Here is a 23,186-nt window from a genome sequence, read left to right on the forward strand (position 1 = left end):
TGTTTAAAGCAGGAGAATGAAGCTACTAAATGACATCTGAGGGACACACTATGGTGCCAGGATAGCCAGCTCTATGACATCAGAGTGATCCACCACCTGTGGGCATAGCTAGTCATGCCCTGGAGTGGAGATGAGGAAGTCCAGGAACTCAGTAGCTGGGAGACGTACAGTCTGCGCTCAGCTCCAGGGAACAGTCTCTCCGAGGGCTGATGGGGATCCACCGTTGGAGGCTGGGTCTGAGCAAGGAGCCCAGACTTGGAGGAGGTCTACCTGGAGTCAGTGACAACAGGACAGGGTTAGCTCAAGGATTTCTGGTTTCTTGGCCCCTGGTTTTGATGACTGTTGGATAGCACTCACTGTAATAGGGACAGAGTAAGCGCTCAATATATTCGTTGTTGTTTCAAGACGGGGGGGGGGGGGGGGGGTAGTAGGGGGGGGTAGGGGATGGGGGTGGGTTCACTTTCTGGCCCAGGCTGGCCTTGAACAGTCTCCCTGCTTCAGCTTCTAGAGAGCTGGGATTACAAGGTAAGGGCCACCAAGTCTGGCTCTCAACCAGCACTCTGTGGGAATCAGTTTATGAGTTAGTTTATAAACTCAGTTTATCCTCCTGGCTGATTGCTTTGGCCATGATAATGAGTACCTCCCACAGGGTCATCACTAAGCCTCGGGTCCACCTGGGCCTCAGGTCAGGACCTGGATTCTCCTGGACTTGCCTGGGCAAGAAAAAGCAATTCCCGCCTGGCGGCGTCCCGCCCACAATGACGTAATTAGCATCAGCGGGGATCCCGACCCAAGCCCCTCCTTGGGGATGAGGGAGGAGACTAACCCGGATCGGTGGCCCTGGCAGGGTTACATAACTGGTCCTCTAGTCCCTTGGGAAGTTGCCGGACGTCCTGGTCGGGCTGGGGACAATGGACGGGGAGGGACTGTCCCTCCTGGCGCCTGAAAGTGGCCAGCACCCCCTTTCTGATTCACCCGAATTTCCTGCTCTTTATGACCTTCCCAGGAAGGTATTCTGAGGCTCCTCAAAGTTCACTCGCGATCCCATACTGTACAATTCAGCTCTCACACATCCTGCGAATATCTGTCCTCTACTGCAGCCCCCCCAGTTCCTACCCTTACAACCATCTTTTGTAGTTCCTCCTAAATTGCTAGCCCCGCTTTTTTCCCCCCCAGCCATCCTTAGTCTTCGTCTTTCAGCACCTGATGTTGCCCTGACACCCCGGTTGCCCTTTCCCGATATTCCCTATTATTTCTGAATTTCCCCCAAACGCCTCTCTTCCTTCCAACTGACCACTAGAAATCTTTCTAATCCTCTGTTTCTAGATTCCGCCTATCTCCTTGAAACGGTCCCAAAGTCCCTATCTTGCCTGTCCCCCAACCTGATCTCCTATCTCTTTTTTCTCAAGTCAAGTCACTCCTGGCCTCCCGGATGCCAGCCCGGCCTGAGGTGGCCCCTGCACTCCTCCCGACGCGCTCCCAAGCCATGCTCGGGTTCCCAGGACTGTGCTGGGGTTGGTGGCCCAGAGACCCAGTTTGCAACTGCAAAACATTGGTCTCCAAGGCTACAAACCCCGCCCCGGGGCGGCTCCTGTGGGAACCCGGCAGCCAGGGCCAGGGGAGGGCGCTGGTAGAAAGGCTGGGCTGGGACCTGAGCCCAGAGTGCATGGAGCAGGGTTCGTCCGGCATTATCCCCCCTCCCCCAGTCCTGGCTCACACACAGACCCGGACACCGGGACAAAACAAGGCCAAACAAACCTCGGGACCCTGGAGCAAAAAAAGACCCAAAAAAACAAAACAAAACAAACAAAAAACCTTAAGACACACGGAGACTTCAGCCACTGGGAATTGTCAGGGATGCAAAGATAAGGGAGAGTCAATGCCCAGCTTCAGGAATGGACACCGAGATAGTGCAATTAAACAAGGCAACTCCAAATAACGCAGGGACGACCTTGCTATCAGGATAATCTATTTTTTCTTCTCTCACCAGGGCCTTCGAGTTCTGTTTCTGGGACTTCCCCCTTCATCATCTCGGTTTCACATCTGTAACCGTAGGGACCTTCATACGCAGGCCTTAGGCAACCGCACTGTGGTGACGATGAGGGGACTCCTAAGACCTGAAGATTGTAGCCACGGTCACCCACACACCGTTCCTAACAAAGTCATTCAGCATTGAACATCTACTACAGGCGCCCTGCGCACCCAGCTGCAAGTTCCAGGTCAGCCAGGGCTATGCAGAGGAACGTGTCTCGAAAAATAAAACAAAATAAATAAACAAAATAGAGATGAGCAGATTAAATTATAGGAAAGATTACAAAGTAATGAGGGCTTGTCAAGAAGGTTGGAGTTTGTAACTGTCAGTGGGGTAAACAAGAAAGGCCCGAGAGATGGCTCCCAGGGAAAGGGTTCCTGCTGTCAAGCCGGATAATATGAGTTTGATCCCAGGGACCCACAGTGAAAGGAGAGAAGATTCCTGGAAGTTATCTTCTGACCTTCACATTTGAGCTATGGCGGGTGCGTGCGCGCGCATGCACGCGCATGTACACACACACACACACACACACACACAAATAAATTTCCAAAATATAATCAAAAGTACTTTTTAAAGGAAAGAAGTAAGAAGGCAATGTTTTGGTAAGTATGGGAGTTGTCAGGGGCAGAGCCTGTAGACATCTGGACAGAGCATGAGCGATCCAGAAGAAATACAGGTGCATAGCTGTGAAAAGTAGTTAAAAAATAGAGCCCCTGCCTATAGTTCCCCAGTGAGGGGCTGGGGTGTGGCTCAGTGGTAGAGCCCCTGCCTATAGTTCCCCAGTGAGGGGCTGGGGTGTGGCTCAGTGGTAGAGCCCCTGCCTAGAATCCCCCAGTGAGGGGCTGGGGGTGTGGCTCAGTGGTAGAGCACCTGCCTAGAATCCCCCAGTGAGGGGCTGGGGTGTGGCTCAGTGGTAGAGCCCCTGCCTAGAATCCCCCAGTGAGGGGCTGAGGTGTGGCTCAGTGGTAGAGCCCCTGCCTAGAATCCCCCAGTGAGGGGCTGGGGTGTGGCTCAGTGGTAGAGCCCCTGCCTATAGTTCCCCAGTGAGGGGCTGGGGTGTGGCTCAGTGGTAGAGCCCCTACCTAGAATCTTCCAGTTAGAAGCTGTGGAGTTTGGAAAACCCTAACATGGACTAGGGGAGCTTAGCGAATGCAGAGAGCTTGTAAGAATAGGGAGGATGTGGTGTAGCAGAGGGAACTTGAGGAGGGCGGTACAGACAGGACAGGCCTATTCTGCAGGCCATGATGAAGCCTTTGACTCTTTCCTAGTATAGAACACTGAGAGTTTTTGGGCTAAGTGCTCCATGTGACTGGAATTGGTGGCATATATCTACAGTCCCAGTAATTGGAAGGTGGGGTTCAAAATCATCTTTGGCAACACAAAGAGTTTAAGGCCACCCTAGGCTACATGCGATCTTGTCTCAAACACACACACACACACACACACACACACACACACACACACGGACTACATGGGATGCTTTTGGTTTTTACGGACCCAACTGGCTATATGCGAATGGTCAACTGCAGGAAGGAGGCAGAGAGACCAGTACAGGGAGAGCAAAGGTCAACCCAGCAGTTCTATTATCTTAGACTGTAGAACAGATCAGCATCCTGAGGTTGTCAGGCATGATGGGGAACAACTGGGACTCCAGAGGGAAGAGGTCTCATTGAAGGCCTCCCACGGCTCCATGGTGGAGACCCTGTCAAACACGACGAACTCCGAAGGCGTATGAACTTTGAGCTGCAGAATTTGCTGATGGTCACATTCCTGGCAAGTCCTTCACAGAGAACAGCAGCCACTATTATGTCAGATGGTGTTCTTCCGGTCCCCACGGACGTCAATACCAGAGCCAGTGAGATGACTTAGTGGGTAAAGGCACCTGTCGGGCAAGCCTGGCAACCTGAGTTCAATTCGGAAGCCACATAAAGGTGGGGGACAAAAGAGATTTCACAATCGTGTCCTCGGGTCTCCACATCACTGTGACACAAAATTCCCCAAAAACATAATTTGCACATGCGTACACACTTCACATGCACACACATATCACATTCACACAAGCATAAACACACACATACATACATACACTAATAACACTTTAAAAACATTTTTAAAAGGGAGAGGGTCTGGGGAGATGGATCAGTGATTAACAACACTGGATTCTCTTTAAAGGACCTGAGTTCAATTCCCAGCATGCACCATAGCAGCCGACAGCCACCAGCACCAGGGTATCTGATGCCTTCTTCTCGCTCCTTAGATACCTGCATGCATACAGCATACACACATACACACATACATACACATACACACACACAAGTGAAAATAAAGAATATATTTTAGGGGCTGGAGAGATGGCTCAATGGTTAAGAGTACTGGCTGCTTGTGCAGAGAACCTGGGTTTGATCCCCAGCACCCACATGGTGGCTCAAAACCAGCTCAACTACAATTCCAGGGGTTCCTATGCTCTCTTCTGGCTCTCAAAGGCGCCAGGCAGCTGGTATGTACATGGTGCACAGGCACACATGCAGCCTAAACATCCATGCACATAGAAAGTTGAAAATACAAATCTTCAGAAAGAGATGTTATATGCAGAAACTAGGGTTCCCAAAATGTCAGTCAACCTCACACAGGATCCCCAAGCTCAGGCACCAAGATATCACAGCACTCTTAGTCCCCAAAGCTAGCCGGTGCTGCACCCCTCCATATGGGCATATCCCACAGCTTTAGGGCCAGGTTCTCATGCCAACCACACCCAGCAGGGAGAATGTTGCTTGACTGGTGCTAGGGTTGTCGGGCCATCACCTGTGCCAGCTTGGGTCACTTGCTTACAGGCAGGCTGGCACATGCCAAGGGGAGGACCCACAGACTTCCACTATCAATCACGGCCCTAAACTAGGCACACCCCGCACTTCCTGCAGCAACCTGCTAAACCTAGTCACAGGCGTACACTGACATGTGGCCCCGGGGTTGTGGAGGTGCATTGTCTGATGGTGCAAAAACAAAAGGTTTGTATCTGTTGCTTCTGTTTGTCTGTGCTAGGGACGGAATCCAGAGCTTTCTGTGGGTTAGGAAAGCACTCAAAGTCTAAGCCACGCCCCCAGCCCCCCCCCCCTCACTGGGGGATTCTAGACAGGGGCTCTACCACTGAGCTACATTCCCAACTCTTTTATTTTTATTTGGAAACACACGTTTTGCCTAGTTACTGAGGTTGGTCTTAAATTCACAGTTTAGCCCAGGCAGGCCTCAAACCTGTAATCCCCTACCTCAGTCTCCTGGGATTGCAGGCTTGCACCTCCTCACCTAGCTGCTACGGAATGAACTCTTGCTTGCACCCACACATCTCTGCAGAACCTATTCTACTAGTGTGGCATCAGGACTTGGCTTTTGGACAAGTATCACACACACACACACACACACACACACACACACACACACACACACTCCTCATAAATACAATTTAAAATTAAGCCCATGACTGAGAAAGGCATGATGATTAGTGGTACAGAGGGCGCCCAGGAGGGGTGCAGCCTCTCCCAACAGTGTGCATAGCCATGGCCCATGCTTGCTAGACACATCCATTGCCACGCACGGGTTGGCAGTCTCAGAGCACAGTGCTCTCCTCTCCAGGCCTTCTATGTAGGATGTACAAAAGACATCGTTTACATAACCTGCCCTGCATGCAGAACCCAAGAGCTTTACATAACATAGCGCAGTGAGTCACCACACAGACACGGGACAGTGACCTGACAAGCCCAAGGAGGGGAACCCCCACTCAGGACCGTTACCCGGAAGTGACTCTGGGACACAGAGAGAACACGGGTTCTCAGAGAAGCCAGCAGGGTAAGGGTCAGAGAGGGCAAGGGTTCCGGCCCCATCTGCCAGTCAGTGGAACATAATAAAAACATTATTAATAGAGGCTGGAGAGATGGTTCAGTGGTTAGGAGCAATCGTTGCTCTTGCAGAGGACCTGGGTTCGATTCCCAACACCCATATAGTGGCTCACAACCATCTGTACCTCCCACGTACCCAGGTGGTGCACATACATATACATAAAATTAGTAAATCAAGAAATATATTTTTAAAAATCACTAATATGTAAACATCTGCTTATTCACTATGCCACACTGCATGAAGTACAGTTCATTCCCATTCTTCACTTATTTTATATTTTTATTAATCTGTTTTGTGTGGGGTGAATATGCTTGCTATGCCCCTTGTATAGAGGTCAGAGAACAGCCTACAGGAGTAGGGTCTCTTTTTTCAACTGTAGGTCCCAGGGATCGAACCCAGGTTGTCAGTCTTAGCGGCAAGCGCCTCTGCCCACTGAACTATCTCACTCACTTATTCATTTAGCTCAAAATCGGTGAGGTAAGAACAGAACCCAGGTTATTATTTATTAACATTTATTTACTTATTGAGTAGGGTAGGAGGTGCAGATGCCAGTGTGCGTGTCGAGGTCCGAGAAGAACTAGCGGGAGTTTTCCTTCCCTTCCACCAAGTGGGGCCCCGGGACTGAAGTCATTTCCACAGGCTTGGTGGCAAGCGCCTCTGCCCACTCAGCATCTAGGCGGCCCATGGTACTTACTACCCACACACTACCTATTTTACAGAATTTAGCGAGGTCATATGTCTCATGGTGAGAGATGTTTTCAATCCACCCCAGGAAGGAAATGGACTTACGGGTCAAAGTCATAGGGAGGGTACTGGAATCCAGAAGTTTTATTTTTCTCACCTCCACGTACATACCTTGGTAACCTGCTGCGAGCGAACCTGCCCACAGGAGCAATCAACAAACACTAACTTCTCAAATACTTGAGTTGAAATACCTACAGCTGCAGCCCGGTGTTCTCTCTCCGTCTCGAGAGCAGGGGTGCTCCTAACCCAGCCTCCAAATCCACTGACTGTCCCCGTGGTTGGAAGGAACTGTTTTTTTCTCGCTGCAGTTCCCGGGTCTCCTCGCGGGACCCAGGACAGGCTCCTGCTCCTTTAAGAGAGGGAACAGTCGGCCCTCGTTGCCCTGGCAGCGCCGCGAAGGTTGCCTGGCAACGTCAACAAACCGCGGCGCCGCCGGCGACTCTGTGCGCCCCGCCACCCCCGCCCGCGCAGACGTGGTGACGAGACGGCCTGTGGCACGCCGTTGCCTAGCTACCGGAAGGTTGTTTGTCCCCGGCCAGGCGGAGCGACCGCGCACAGCAGCCAGGGCTGACCGGGGCAGACGGCCCGACCCTGGGATGACAGCTAGGGGACACTTGGGTCCCCAAATTACCGCCGTCTGCACCCCCTCCTCCCCGGAGTGCCCGTCTCTCCAGAGCCTCCCGCGTTGACTGTTTTCTTCCCCCAAACCATAACACACAAAAACAAGAGAGGTGGCCCTTCTCAGACTTGACACTGTGACCTCAGACCCCAGGTTTCCGGGTGCAGTGCTGAGGCAGGGGGACTCCCCCTACCGGGGAGACAGTTACGCAGTGCACGACCTGTACACACGCACACAACCTAGGGCCACAGCCCGTGCCTCCCCTCCCTCCCCTGTGGGTTTCTTGCCTACCTGTCTCCTCCACCGCCTGTGTCACCAGTCTGAAACATCCCGGCTGCATCTGAGATGCCATCCACGAACTGGGAGGGTTACCCATTGGCCCAGCACACCTCCTCCTAGGGCCCCCATGCCGCAGCCTCATGTGACCAGGGCTGGACTGAATCTCTGAGCTGAGAGAAGCAGGGTGTGACCGCGTGAGTGGAGTGAGTTCTGGGGACAGTGCCCAGCTGTGTGATAGACAGCAGGTTTCCCAGGCCCACTGTTGTGTGTGAGAGAGAAAGTCCGAGTGTTTTTCTAGGTGCGTGTTTGTGTGTGTGTTGGGGGGTAATTGTAGCCGGGTTGATTGTGGAGGTGTGTGTGTGTGTGTGGCTCCCCAGGTGATCTGTGAAGCCGATAATGTGGAAGTGTCTGTGGGTGGCTTCCCCTCTAGCGGTGCCTCCTGTTTGTAACTATATGTGTTCAGACAATCCACTCAGAGATTCCCTGGGGTTGTATGTAGCTCACAGAACAGCTTGCTTAGCATGCAGGAGGCCGTCGGTTCAAATCCCAGGACTGAGAATTGCCTCTGATCATTAAATGCAATTTGCTTTGTTTTTTTGACTGGATCTAATGTTGTGCAGACTACTTTAAACTTTATAGTCAAGGAACCCCTCAAACTCCAATACTTCTACCTCCACCTTCCAAGTGCTGGAATTATAGGCATAGACCCCTACGCCCAGTTTAAACAATATCAGGGACCTAACCCAGGACTTCATACTTGCTGGACAGACATTGTACCAGTGGAAACACAGACCTCGTCCTTTTTCTTTGTCTTCTTCTTTTTTAAAAAACAAAAACAAAACAAAACAGGATCTTCTTAGACAGCCCAGGTTGGCTTTAACTTCCTAATCCCCCTTCCTCGTCTCCCAAACGCAAGAATGATAAACCTGTACCAAGATAGTGCCTACAGGCCAGGTGGTGGTGGTGCACGCCTTTAATCCCAGCACTCGGGAGGCAGAGGCAGGTGGATCTCTGTGAGTTCGAGGCCAGCCTGGTCAAAAAAGCTACGGAGAAACCCTGTCTCGAAAATAAAATTATATAAAAAAAAGATAGTGCCTACAGTTCCTAGTGTTGCCTGTCTTCTGCAATGTACTGTGTCCTTTATGGGAAGGACACAAGAGTCATACACGCCCCGGGTCCCCAACATTGCCTTACACACAGTAATTGCTCTGACCTGAGTGTCTGCATGTAATCACACCAGTACTTCCGGGGGTCTGTATGCTGTGAGCTTGTCTCCAGAGTTGTGATGGACTAAGACACCCACAACAGGGCCAATGCCCATGGCCTTGAACCGTGTGACTCTCCCTGCTTTAGCACTAGGGTCTCTATGCTTGGTCTCTGTCATTTGTTAAAAGGGGTTATATGGCCAAGTGAGGTGCCTCATGCCTGTAATCCCAGCGCCCATGCAGAGGCTGGAGGGCAGACACAATTCATAGCGAATTCCAGGCTAGAACGAGACCCTGTTCCAAGGTTTCTCCTAGAGAAGTGGGGTGTGATTGATTGTACCCACTCATGAGACTGTCAGCCATAAACAAGTTCATACAGACAATGTTTACAAAGTGCTTGGCACAGCCAGGCGTGGTGGCACACACCTGGATCCCAGTACTTAGAGATCAGAGCCAGGAAGATTAGGGAAAGTTCCAGGCCAGCCACGCCTACATATTGAGACCTTGTCTCAAAAAGCAAACACACACACTACACACAAACACACGCATACACACACACACACAATGTCTATAAGGCCCATTTAAAACACCTCTTTCATGTTTCAGGGAAGGCAGACGAATGGTAAAGTTTGGGGAATAAGAGTAGAGACAGGAGTGAGTCCCTCTGTGAGAACAAGATGTAGAAAAGAGGGAAAGATGGCCAGCTGAAGCAGGATCACCTAAGGGCAGACTCCTGAAAGAACTTGCTCCAAATGACTGCTGAGGGTAGAGGATTCTGAGAAACTAGAATCTCGGGGAGTGACAGAAGCCAGCCTGCAGATTGGTAGGATTCAAAAGCAAGGACCATAAATATAGGGCAAGATTAATGGACGGGCTAGTCTTGAACTCATGATCCTCCTTTCTCAGCTTCCCAGTGATTACAGCTCTGTGTCAACAGCTGGATTTCTTGTTTCTTTCTGTGTCCCAGGATTTGTCTGAATGGGGATTCAATGCCTGCAAGGCGGAATGAATGACTGGATCAATGGATGGATGGATGGATGGATGGATGGATGGATGGATGGATGGATGTGGTCTACACTCTCTGGTCTTTGGGAAAGTAGGGAAGTACTGGTGGTCAGCATAGACTGGCCTAGAGCTCTGACTCTGGGGACCCTCTCTTTTCCTTTGTGTCCCCAGCTCGGGGGGGTGGATGGGCATGAAGGGTGTGGAGGGGGCTGGGAAGGGAGTGTCACAATCAGTGGCTGCCTGCCCTGGACACTAGCCCAGAGTGTCTGGAGGAAGAACAGGGTATCTCAGGCCTCTGAGTCACCTTGGAGAAACCCTGGTCACATACCTGACTGCTGACATCACACGACCAGGGCAACCTTGGTGGCCGAGGAAAGGAGACTGAATCATAGGCTGAATTCAGTCACCTTGGGCATGGCACACGGCCACTAGTGACCCCCTGAGACGCCCCGAGTGGCTGTCTGGCTGTGGGGGTGTGTAGGCCACATCAGGGCCAGAGAGGGTGCACCAGCCTGAGTCAGGGACAGGGTGGCTCTTGCCAGAGACCACCGACCACAGCATCCACGGCAACAGGAAGAGAAAGTTGAGGGAAGAAAGCCAGAGGGAGGCCCCAGCCAGGGAGAGGGAAGTGCCTGTGGGCGTGACAGGAAGCTGTGGCTTGCGGGCAGTGGCCTGGGGACCTGCGGCAGGGATGTGGAATGGGGTCTTGGTATTTGCGCACAGAATGGCGAAGTTGCAAGTGATGGAGAGGGTCAGAGGACAACGGAGCCAGCAGACAATGGGCTCTTACACACACGCACACGCAGGCACTTGCGCACAGAAGCCAGCACACAGCCAGCCAGCCTGCAGTCACCCCGGGGCTGCAGCTCACCACACACAAGCCTGTCCCCCACTTCCTCACCCACTGAGTGACAACCATAATTTTCCTTATGAAGATTGCTACTCATGGTATTTGATTATCTCATTTGATATGAATAATTCACACACATGAAGGGCCCACGTCTCGCCAGGTACTGTTGTAGCCTATTTGTTTATTTGGCAGCGGTGGGGATTGAACCCAGGGCCTCTTGCACACGAGGCAAATGCTCTACCACTGAACCTGGCCCTAGTCCCTCCCTCACGGAGTCTAGCCAAGGGCCCTGCTGTTTGTCTCCAGAACCCTGCTTTAATTCTGAAACAGACTCACTGTGTGTTCCTGGCTGTCACTCTATAGACCAGATTGATCTGGAACTCACAGAGACCCGCCCATCTCTGCCTCCAGAGTGCTGGGATTAAAGGTGTGCGCCACCATCTCCCAGCTGGCTGTGTATATTTTTAAGGAGGGAGAGAGAAATACCGAATCCAGAGAAACATATGTACAGACACACACAATTGGCTGGGCAGCTGCCCCAAGGTACACAGACACTCACGGGCAGGCATTTGGCTGTGTCTAGCAGTCATGCCTTAATCCCAGCACTCAGAAAGCCAAGGCCTGGCTGGGTAATAGAGTGACCAGAACCTGAGACATTGTAGACCCGCAACACAGGCTTTTCCCCAGCAACTTGGGCAATCAGGTTTGACACTCACACACAGTGTCCCTGCCACCAGGTGGTCCACTAGCTACATATCCCAAATCCCAGAGAGGTCTCTCACCATCAGCCCTTATGAATGAATGAATTAATGAATTAATGAATGCTTGTGGAGACATGAATGAGTCAGGCGGGGAGGCTAATGCCTGTAATTCCAGCACTCAAGGGGCTGAAGCAGGAGGATTGCAGGGAGTCGGAGGCCAGCCTGTGCTACAAAGTAAGATGCCTCAACTGAAAGAAAGGAGAGCTGGTAAGGTGGCTCAGTGGGTAAAGGTATGTGCCTACAAGTCTGAGGTCCCAAGTTCAATCCCTGGAATCTGCAGGACGGAAAATGAGAACCAGCCCCACACGGTGTCTTCTGACCCCCCACAAGCACACACACACACACACATGAAGTAAAAAAATCATTTCTAAATGAAAAGAACAAAGAAAACAGAATACATGGCTCAGGTGTTTTGGTTGCCTGGCATGAATGAAGCCTGTTTTCACCTTCTGGTGCTGTACAAGTCCGGTGATCCCAGTGCTGGGAGCTAGAGCCAGAAGAACCAGAGAAGTTCTAGGTGGGTCATCCTTGGCTATATAAAACACTGGATGTTAGCCTGAGCTACCTGAGCTACCTCAAAAATGATAAAGTCAAAATGAGGTAAATTCATGGCTTGGCAAAAATGTCTGCACACCTACAGGTTTCCTTCACTGTACTGGGACACAAGAGTGAACAGGGTCACCGGGCAGTGGTGGCGCACGCCTTTAATCCCAGCACTCGGGAGGCAGAGGCAGGCGGATCTCTGTGAGTTCGAGACCAGCCTGGTCTACAAGAGCTAGTTCCAGGACAGGCTCCAAAACCACAGAGAAACCCTGTCTCAGACAGGCTCCAAAGCTGCAGAGAAACCCTGTCTCGAAAAACCAAAAAAAAAAAAAAAAAGAGTGAACAGGGTCATCTCAGCCCAGCTCGGAGGGGGACACCTCGGAGACAACACTCTTGGCGAGGGGGCACTGGCTCATCTGAGGCCAAGGCTGCTGTTGGGAGCCAAGCAAAACAGAAAGAGTGCTCCTGGCAGAGGGGAGAGATACACAAATATCAGGAACCTGAGGCAGAGCAGGAGAGGGGAGGGTCCCCGACAGGTACTATAGCTCATTCTATTCCATCTCCATGAATTTCCACAGGCACTACCACCGGGAGGCCTCCAGGATTGCTACCAATGAGTGACGGAGCCAGCCAATTCTGCCCTGGCCTCAGAGAAGGCAGGACAGGGGCATGCATGCATTGTCATGGCAGTCCCTCTTCTCGAGCCGTGGGGATTTCCACAGATATCGCAGCCCACAGGGGTCCTCAGAGCTAATGCTGGGGTGTGGCCCGAGGGTTTGGGGGAAAACGGAGGAACACGTAGTGATGGTTTGGCTCAGGGAGGCCCAGAGGGCTCTGTATGAGTGAAGGTCAGGGTAATGTCGTCTTCATAAGCACAGTATCGGGCATGGTAGGTAGCCGGGAGGCAGAAGCAGGAGGGTGGGCAATAGTTTGATAGTTCAAAGCTAACCTGGGCTACAGAGTGAGAGCCTTTTTCAGAAAACAGGGAGAGAGTTAGGTAGACTAACTCAGGCTTGCCACCCAGTGAATTCTAGGCCAGCCTGGGTTGCACAGGGCTGCCCTGTCTCATAACAAATGAAGTTGGAGGGGGCTGGAGAGATGGCTCAGAGGTTAAGAGCATTGCCTGCTCTTCCAAAGGTCCTGAGTTCAATTCCCAGCAACCACATGGTGGCTCACAACCATCTGTAATGAGGTCTGGTGCCCTCTTCTGGCCTGCAGACATACACACAGACAGAATATTTGTATACATAATAAATAAATATTAAAAAAAAACAAATGAAGTTGGAGAGGCGCCCCAGCAGTTAAGAGTGTATGTCTATGCACAGCTGTAGCAAGGTCCAGCGGCCTTTGCACACTTTGTGTTCTGCCCCGTCCCATTGGGAGCCTCCTTGACCCCCTGTATATAAACACTTGACACAAGGTCATGGTGGTGCGAGATGCCGTTCTCCACCCAGGGGTGTCTATGAAGCGGCACTGGGCAGCTGTGGGCAGATGTCTGTCATCTGAGGGCCTTGGGGCAGCCAGAGTAGGCGTTTGTGTGTCTCCTTTATCCCCAGGAGAAGGAGATGAGAGGCTAAGATGAGAAGCCCGAAGGGTCACTCCCTGTCTGATGCCTGAGCCGAGTCATTGCCTGCTGGTGGCTGATGTCCCTCCCTCCTGACTGGAGCAGACTGAGGGGGTGTGGGGAAGCAGGTGGAGCATGGTGTGAGGCACAGCTTCTGTCTGGTCACCACTAGCATCACTTGTCACCACCCCCCAAGTCCCTCTACCTTGCGTGGTTTCCCCACTCGCTCTCCACTATTGGTGAAGAGAACCAAGATTCTCCTGGGTGTGAGACACCTTGTCCTTGGTGTCAGCCCTGAGTCAGGGTCTTTCTTCTTTGGGTCTGAGAGAGTCAACTTTATTATTATTATTTTTTTCTTGAGACAGGGCCTTACTATGTAGCTTTGGCTGTCCTGGATCTTGGTATATAGACCAGTCAGGGCATGAACTCAGAGAGATCCACCTGCCTCTGCCTCCAGATTGCTGGCTTTAAAAGCGTGTATCACTGTACCTGGTGAGATTCAACATGTTTAATGAGCTTCTTGGGGCTGGAGAAATTGCCCAGCGGTGAAGAGCAATGACTGCTCTTCCAGAGGACGTGGGTTTGGCTCCCTGTACCCACATGGTGGTTCACAAATTATCTGTAACTTCAGTCCCAGGAACCAACGCTCTCTTTGGACCTCTCTGGGCACCAGGTACACACATGGAGACAAAATACTCATACATATAAGATTAAAAAAATAATAATAACGCTGGGCGGTGGTGGCGCACGCCTTTAATCCCAGCACGCGGGAGGCAGAGACAGGTGGATGTCTGCGAGTTTGAGGCCAACCTGGGCTACAGAGTGAGTTCCAGGACAGGCTGCAAAACTACACAGAGAAACTCTGTCTCGAAAAAAATATATAATAATAATAAACATGCTTCTTTACTGTCTTCTCTGGGTAGTCTGGGCTGGACCAGGAGTGTGTGTAACAGTTTCCTCCAAGACTGAAACATCCCATCCTATAGAGAAGCTCTTTAAGCAGGAAGCTGAACCACTCAAAATAGGTAGTCCCTGAAACTGAGCAGGTTTACCAAGCCCCTTCCTGGCAGAGTAAGCAATAAAAGCCAAGAGTCCCTGCTAAAAGGGAAGGAAGACAAAATGCAAAAAAGACCCTCATGCAAGGTCTTACCATTTTACCAAATGGAAAAGGTACTCAGACAACAGATGAGCTGCCTGCAGACTGCACCATGTGCTCCAGGTTCCCAGTTTTGTGAGCTGTCACTCATGCAGGGTTGGCTTTAGTGATGTAACAGTTATTTCTGCTCACCAATGCGTATTCCTGTAAGTAATCCCAATAAAACCACTGCTTCATCAAACTAGGCCTTGGTGGTATCTGTACTTTGGACTGCCGTGAGCTGGCTCCCTGTCTGGGGTAAGCGGACATGTGTGTGTCGCACATGTGTGTGTTACATCTCCCCAAGAAAGGTTTGGTCACACAGGCTGGGTCTGGGGGTCTCCCAGGCTTGTATAGTTGCTAGTGGCACCTTCTCAGTGAGTGCTGAAGAGGCAGGCCTCTGTGCCAGTGATGCGTCTCAGTTGGTAGACTGCTGGCCTGCATGCAGAAGGCCCTGGATTCCATCCCCAGCAACACATAATCCAGGCCTGGAGACACTATGGAGGGGAGGACAAGAGGTTCAGAAGTTGATGGTCACCCTCAGCTACATAGGAAATTCCAGACAGGCTATAAGATCAGAAATATTCGCTGTTTGGCATGGTGGCACATGCCTTTAATTCCAACACTCAGAGGTAGAAGGCAGCCTGGTCTACATCACCAGTTCCAGGCTAGCCAGGGCTATAGAACGAGGCCCCATCTCAAAAACAGACAGAGAGAGAGGGTTGAGGGAGAGGAGGGAGAAAAAGGAGATGTTCAATACACACATGCGCGTGTGCACACACCACACACACACACACACACAATGAGACAGTATCACATAGCGCAGGCTGGCCTCAAACTCTATATCCAACATGCTTTATAATGGGATCCCTATGGCTTCCTCTGTGCTAGTTAAGCCCTCTACCAGCTAAACCTTAACCCCTGTCCTCCTAGTGGGCACTCAAGTCTATCTATTAACCTAACATCCCTTCTTCCTGTTTTCTTTCCTTCCCTTTCTTTCTGGGCTAGGAATTAGAACCCAGGACTTCACACATGCTAGACATGCATTCCACTTGAAGCTACACGCCAGCCCTCGTTTCCTCTTTTGTTTATGTTGTTATTCTCCTTTACTTAACATTTATTACTATTACTACCTATTTATTATTATTATTATTATCATTATTATTAGTGAGTACTGGTTGGTATGCGTCTTGGCAGACATGTGGAGGCCAGATACCAATTTTTAGGAGCTGTTTCTTTCCTTCCATCCTAAGTCCCAGGGACGGAACTCAGTTCGGCAGATTTGTGTGGCAAGCTCTTTTACCTCCTGTGAGCCATCTTGCCCGGCCCCCACTTTCCTCTGCTATATTGCTCTCTCTTTTTTTTTTTTTTTTTTTTTTTTTTTTTTTTTTTTTTGGTTTTTCGAGACAGGGTTTCTCTGTGGTTTTTGGAGCCTGTCCTGGAACTAGCTCTTGTAGACCAGGCTGGTCTCGAACTCACAGAGATCTGCCTGCCTCTGCCTCCCGAGTGCTGGTATTGCTCTCTTAAAATGCTCAAAATTTTAAGGTTTAGAAATCTTTCCCTTCAAAGGCTCAGCACTGGATTTGACACTTGCTGATTGCTAAATACATGCCACCAATGATAATAATAAATATTAATATTTTATTAATTAGCATTAGTTAAAATAATTAACATGTATCAATTAGTATTAAATATATGATTTACTTATTATAATAAAATAGAATAATAATAACAACTTTTTTCAAGACAGGATTTCTCTGTGTAGCCCTGGCTGTCCTTGAACTCACTCTGTAGACCAGGCTGGCCTCAAACTCAGAAATGCACCTGCCTCTGCCTCCGGAGTGCAGGGATTAAAGGTGTGCGCCACCACTGCCCAGTTGCACCTTGATTGTACATACTTTCCTTTCTATCTCCGTAAGAGATAGAAAGTTCTTCGGGTAAGGCCCGAAGAACTCACTGGGTGTAGGTTCCTACCTGATCCAATTCTTTAGGTTCCCAGATGCAGGGCACCCCCTACCCCCGGAAGTCACCCATCCTTTGCTTATCATCGAAATTTTGGCTCAGGAGTGGAGCACCTTTTCCAAGGTCAGCGAGTCTGGCCGAATCTGGGACAAAGGCTATTGGGGAGGGGACGCCATCCTTAACCTCTACCTACCTACACCTGGCGACATCACAGCCCTTCCAGCCCCGCCTAAGCCTCAGTCCGTCCCCCCTGTCCCCCCCCCCCCCCCCCCCCCCCCGCCTAGACTGACTACATCCCTCTTATTACGGTCTGCACTAGGGACTTGCTCTCTTCCACCAGCCGGGGGCGCTGCACCGGTTTGGGGAGGATGGTAGTCTCTGGGTAAGCACACACCTGGGCATCTGGGGTTGCACCTTCCCTCGCCGGGGTCAGCAGGGGCCTTCCCCGGGAGTTCAGGCGCCTGTCAATCTCAGCCCCAGGGGCGGCGTGGAACTGCGCAGGCGCGGGCGGGTTCCGCACGGCGCACAGGCGGGCGCGCGGGAGCGAGGGATTCCCTCTGACGTCATTGCTAGGATACCAAACAAACACTCGGCCGCGCCGACCGAGCTCCTTATATGGCTAATTGCGTCACAGGAACTCCGGGGAGGGCGGGGCGGGATCCCCTCCCGCGGAGACCCTCAAAACGCAGCTTTGGAGACCCCCGAGACCACTGGGGTCACCCTATGGGTAGGTGGAGGGTGCATGAGACCCTGGGGGGCGCCATAAGGGGCTATGGTGGCGGGGAGGGAGAGTTTGGGAGATTTGTGCATGGAGCTGAGGGTGACGCAAGCGGGGGGGGGCGGGTCCCGGATGCATAAATTCAGCCCGGCATCTCCAGGCTTCATTCATAAGACTGGAGCAGCTACGCCAGGGACACGCGGAGCCGGGGCTTGCGGGACTTGACTACTGGTGACTCTTCTTCTTCTTGACGGCCGTGAATTTTTTTATATATATATACATATATTATTTTTTAACTGGAGAGAAAGTTTTGTGGGTTTCTTTTTGCAAGACTCCTTCTAGATCGTTCTTCCGTTCTGTCCTGAAGATAGACTTACTTTCTGTGGGCTTTTGGATCGCGCCCCTCTGCCCTCCCCAATTTCGTGGGACGCCTGGAAAGGAAGAAAACCACGTCCGAAGCGCACGCTGAACGGCGGCACTGCACGACGGGTCTCTGGGCGGGGAGCGATCCCCGCGACGCCCCCCGTGAAATCGGCGGAGCCTGGACTTTCAGGAGGTACAGCAGCGACCTAAAGGGGACCTGGGCGCTTGCAGAGGGGACTTGTATCAAAACTTGGGGCAGTTTTTCGTGTCGGACGCGTAGCTCCCCCAAGCAGCGCACTTTGGGGACGTGTCCGGTCCACTCCGGACTCGCATCTCATCCCACTCGGCCATAGCCTTGGCTTCCCGGCGACCTCAGCGTGGTCACAGGGGCCCCCCTGTGCCCAGGGAAATGTTTCAAGCTTTCCCCGGAGACTACGACTCCGGCTCCCGGTGTAGCTCGTCACCCTCCGCCGAGTCTCAGTACCTGTCTTCGGTGGACTCCTTCGGCAGTCCACCCACCGCCGCCGCCTCCCAGGTAAGTTCTCGATCGCAAAGATAATACTTTGGTGGTCACGTAAAAAGATATTTCTTTAAGTCTAAAGTGTGGATTAAGTATCCTCTCAAATAGAGACGCGCCAGAAACTCAGGATCTGGGAAAGCAAGAGGCTTGGGTTGCACTTTGGTTTTTTGTTGTTTGCAAACTGCAAGGAATGGGGAGACGTTTGCAAAAGGTTGTGTACGTGGAACGCGGGAAAGGAATGTAGTTGGGCAAGCGTTGGCGATGCCCGGTGCAAAGTATCGCTGTGGCTAGCAGAAGCTGAGAACTTTTAGCTGAGCTCAGGCTTCCTCACCCAGAGCTAGGCAAGTAGGGGAAGGAAAAACAAACAAGAAAACCCCAAAAATCCCAGAGAAGCTTCCAGTAGCCTTCTCCTCTGCCCTTCTCCTTCCAAGCGCGCACTGCACGGCCGCGGTCGCCCGCCACCCGGCGGGAGTTTGGGCCTCGAACCCCGATCACGCTGCCTCCGCCTCCTGCGCGGAGACGTAACGGGGGACCCGTGCGTAAAGGCTGACGCGCTGGAATCCTCCGTCTGACGCGGGGCACGCACAGCGCACGGCGCCCCCTCCGCCCGCCCCGCCCCTGACGTCCCGGGCACGTTCTATTTTGGAACGCCGAGGCCACGTTGCTAAGGGAGGGGGCAGCGCGGCTTTCTGATTGGCTATCGCGGAGCGGGCTTTAGCCAATCAACATCTCCTTCCTATTTGTAGAGCGTAGCTCCTTTCCCTGCTCTGCTTTTTGTGTTTTTTCCGTGCTGGGGGGTCTCCAAGAGGCAGAGCTAGGGATTCTTGTTGTGATTGGGGTGACTCTGTCATGGGTATGCGAGGACCTTGTGGGAACCTAGTCCCGCTGCTGTTAGAAGCAGGAGGCTTCTGGCTGAGTGCTAGCGCCTCTAAGGGGGAACTGGAGACCGTCACCCCCTCTCCAGGCGCACATATAAGCGCTCCCTGCACGCTGAACTCCCGGTCCTTTCGAGGTGTCCAAACACTTCATGAGCTACCCCGAGAGGAGGCAGCCAGGTGGTCTCTAAAAGGTCCGCCCATCCTTAGTTCCCAGGATCCTGATTGGCCAGAGAATCAGCCCTTCCCTCGCCACGCCCCCCAGAGTAGTTAAGCCTCTAGGATTCCACTTGCGAGAGGGGGGTGGTGATGGACGCTTTCTTGGGTTTAGGGATGCAGATCCTATATCGCCCCCATCCCCTGCAAGATAGTCTGAGGGATCCTCACTTTTCTCTACCTATCGGTTCACTCAAACCTGTCACTTGTCAGTCTCATTGGAGAAGAGACAGAAATTCGGAAGGGATGCTCTCAACTCTTAGGCCAGTCCCACAACACCATTGGATCTGGGATCTCCGCCCCTGCGGGAGCCCTCATACAGTGGGGGTGTGTTTGTGTGTGAGTGGAGAGGAAGGCTTGGGTTAAGGCCTCTCCCTCTCCCTCCCTCTGGGTTGGGGGTGGGGTAATGTGATTGTGTGTAAGTGTGTGTGTGTGTGTGTGTCTCCATCCCGGGAGGTTCTGTCACCAGGCTCTGTCCAGCCTCCTCTCCACCCCCCCACACACCTAAGAGTCACCAACCCGGGGTGTGATTCACCACCCGCTGGAACCGTGCAACCTTTCCCCGAGGAAGAAGGAGGAGGTAGAAGGCAGTTGAACAGAATCCTCTCATTAACCACTGCGTCACGGTGTAGTGGAAGGGTGGGTGTTGTGGCTTTTTGCCTGTGACACACACATCCACACCCGCTCACCCTGTGCTCACTCACAGGGGTCGGTGTGTGTTATGTGTGTTGGGCGTGTGTGTGTCGGTGGCTTTGTTTGTGTGTCTACGCCTGTGTGTGTATGTCTCACCCCGTAGGAGTGCGCCGGTCTCGGGGAAATGCCCGGCTCCTTCGTGCCAACGGTCACTGCAATCACAACCAGCCAGGACCTCCAGTGGCTCGTGCAACCCACCCTCATCTCTTCCATGGCTCAGTCCCAGGGGCAGCCACTGGCCTCCCAGCCTCCAGCTGTTGACCCTTATGACATGCCAGGAACCAGCTACTCAACACCAGGCCTGAGTGCCTACAGCGCTGGTGGAGCAAGCGGCAGTGGTGGGCCTTCAACCAGTACGACCAGCAGTGGCCCCGGGCCTGCCCGCCCAGCCAGAGCCAGGCCTAGAAGACCCCGAGAAGAGACGGTAAGAATGAGCCTCAGGAGTTGATCTGGAAGGGCCTAGGAATGTGAGCTCAGTTGGTAGAGTACTTGCTAGCATGCATGACGCCCTGGGTAGATATCCAGCATAGCATAAACCAGGAGTGCTTGTGCAGGCTGGTAACCCTAGCTCTCCATAGGTAGAGGCAGGAGGATCAGGAGTTCGAGGCCAGCCTGTGCTATTTATTGAGTTTGAGACCAGCCTGGACTGCAAGAAATCATTATTTAAAAAAATAAAAAAGTTGGCCTGGAGATGAGGGAAGTAATTCTGTCGCCATAAAGTTTGGGGGACTCTGAGGTCTCAAGGTTGCAGGAGCTTTATCATTCCTTCATTCTTGCCCCCGAGGAGTAGTGGTTGTTGTTTGGGGTTCTGGAGGCAAGGGAGTTTTGTCAGGGATGTTAGAGGTATCCCCAAAACTAATAATTCTCATCTCTTTGACTCAGCTTACCCCAGAAGAAGAAGAGAAACGAAGGGTTCGCAGAGAGAGAAACAAGCTGGCTGCCGCTAAATGCAGAAACCGCAGGAGGGAGCTGACCGACCGACTCCAGGCGGTAAGGAGGAGTTCTGGGGTGTCTCAAGGCTATGCAGGGGGTTCTCTACATCGCTCTGCCCCCGACTTCTCACTGTGCCTGTGTCCTGAACGAGGATTCCCACTTAAGAAACAAGGGTCAGTGCGGGCCTGATGGAGTCGCTGTATACGCATGCTCAGACCCCTACCCGCTTACTTCCCTCTTTCACCACTTTTCCCATCTCTTTCTCTCAGTTTAAGAGTACAAGCTGGAGGAGGTCATTTTCTTTGTCTCGGTTAAGGAATAATCCATGAATAATCCATTTTGCCGCAGTACCTCTATTTTTTTTCTGAGACGGGTATCTTGCATTGTAGCCCAGCATGGCCGCCACAACTTGACAGCCCTTTGTCTCAGTCCCCGTGAGTGCAGAGGTGATGCAGGGACCGTCATCCTGACTGGCTCAAAACTAAATTATTTTATGCTGTGTCCGTTCTTTACCTCCTGCCCCAACCACCTACAGTTCTCCAGAACTTGAGCTGGGGGCACCCATCAAACTCACTCCTTTCTTCCTTCTACCCCAGCGTTGAGGGTCCTGTCCTTAATGCCTGCAGAATATTCTCCTGCCGCTTGAAACCAGGGCGCATCTCAGCTTTTCTACTGGGAGGCCGAAGAAGGGGGGAACAGAACCACACTAAAAACAACGCATAGCCATTGTTAATGCACACAGAAAATTGCACTGTTTTTCTTTGTCTCTCTTTTAAAAAAATTATTTCATGTATTTATTTATTTGCTTACGTTTGTCTGTGTGCAGGTGTGCGGCAGCACGCACAGAGGTCAGAGTTGGGTCTACCCTTCCATCTTGTAGATCCTAGGAATCGAGCTCAATTTGTCAGACTTGCTGACAATCAACTTTACTCACTGAGCCATATTGTCCCCTTCCTCCCCTATTAAGACAGAATACTCCTTAGTACAGGCTGGTCTCAAAGAAGCCTTCCTCTCCCTGCCTCAGCCTCTGAGTGTTTGTATTTTACAGGTGTTCACCACCAAATCGGGCTTGGAGTTCTTGTCCCACGCCAGTCTTTCATTCCTGCCTGGCTTTCCCCTAATATCTCTTGCTCAGCTGGGGAATCTGAGGCTCCAACGGGGCCTCTCGGGGGTCATGGGGCCTCTGGATCCGCAGCTAGAAAGTGTGTGTGTGGCGGGTGAGCCACTCGGTGTGGTCGCTGACCGTTGTCCTTCCTTTCTGTCTCCTATGACCTGGCCCTCCTGGGCTCCATCAGGAAACGGATCAGCTGGAAGAGGAAAAGGCAGAGTTGGAGTCGGAGATCGCCGAGCTGCAAAAAGAGAAGGAACGCCTGGAGTTTGTCCTGGTGGCCCACAAACCGGGCTGCAAGATCCCCTACGAAGAGGGGCCGGGGCCAGGCCCCCTGGCCGAGGTGAGAGATTTGCCAGGGTCAACATCCGCTAAGGAAGACGGCTTCGGCTGGCTGCTGCCGCCCCCTCCACCACCGCCCCTGCCCTTCCAGACCAGCCGAGACGCACCCCCCAACCTGACGGCTTCTCTCTTTACACACAGTGAAGTTCAAGTCCTCGGCGACCCCTTCCCCGTTGTTAGCCCTTCGTACACTTCCTCGTTTGTCCTCACCTGCCCGGAGGTCTCCGCATTCGCCGGCGCCCAACGCACCAGCGGCAGCGAGCAGCCGTCCGACCCCCTGAACTCGCCCTCCCTTCTTGCTCTGTGAACTCTTTAGACAAACAAAACAAACAAACCCGCAAGGAACGAGGAGGAAGAAGAGGAAGAGAGGGGAGGAAGCAGTCGGGGGTGTATGTGGACCCCTTGACTCTTCTGTATGACTGCCTGCCGCCTCTGCCATCGGACATGACGGAAGGACCTTTGTGTTTTGCGCTCCGTCTCTGGTTTCTGTGCCCCGGCGAGGCCGGAGAGCTGGTGACTTTGGGGACAGGGGGTGGGGCGGGGATGGACACCCCTCCTGCAGATATCTAATGGTCCTGTTAATTCAACCCAACTTTTGGGGATAGATGGATGGGTGGGTGGGTGGGATTTGACGCCCACTTTTGGCGTCTTGCGTGAGGCTGAAGGGGAAAGGGTGCTGGGTGTGGGGTGCAGGGTGGGCTTGTGGACAAGCTGGCATGCACCCCCAGAAATACCCAACGAGGAATGACAGTCCCTCCCCTTCTCTCCACCCCCCCCCACTCACCCACCCTCCAGGGTGCAGGGTGACCAAGATAGCTCTCTTATGCT

General features: G+C 52.3%; 1 protein-coding gene across 2 annotated transcripts; it reads left to right on the top strand.

The window, feature by feature from the left end:
- Positions 1 to 17,493: 17,493 nt before the first annotated feature.
- Positions 17,494 to 22,953, top strand: Fosb (FosB proto-oncogene, AP-1 transcription factor subunit). Of its 2 annotated transcripts, XM_075989969.1 has the most exons (5): positions 17,494 to 18,206; positions 20,079 to 20,399; positions 20,858 to 20,965; positions 22,204 to 22,359; positions 22,500 to 22,629. In XM_075989969.1, the coding sequence occupies exons 1-5, from the start codon at positions 18,081 to 18,083 to the stop codon at positions 22,500 to 22,502; spliced, it is 714 nt and encodes a 237-aa protein (XP_075846084.1). In that variant the 5' UTR covers positions 17,494 to 18,080; the 3' UTR covers positions 22,503 to 22,629. The 2 variants fall into 2 exon arrangements, with proteins under 2 accessions (XP_075846084.1, XP_075846075.1); XM_075989960.1 differs by having other exon boundaries at positions 22,204 to 22,953.
- The last annotated feature ends 233 nt before the right edge of the window (positions 22,954 to 23,186 follow it).

The sequence above is a fragment of the Microtus pennsylvanicus genome, chromosome 1, assembly GCF_037038515.1.
Source record: "Microtus pennsylvanicus isolate mMicPen1 chromosome 1, mMicPen1.hap1, whole genome shotgun sequence".
In the NCBI taxonomy this organism is placed as follows: Eukaryota; Metazoa; Chordata; class Mammalia; order Rodentia; family Cricetidae; genus Microtus; species Microtus pennsylvanicus.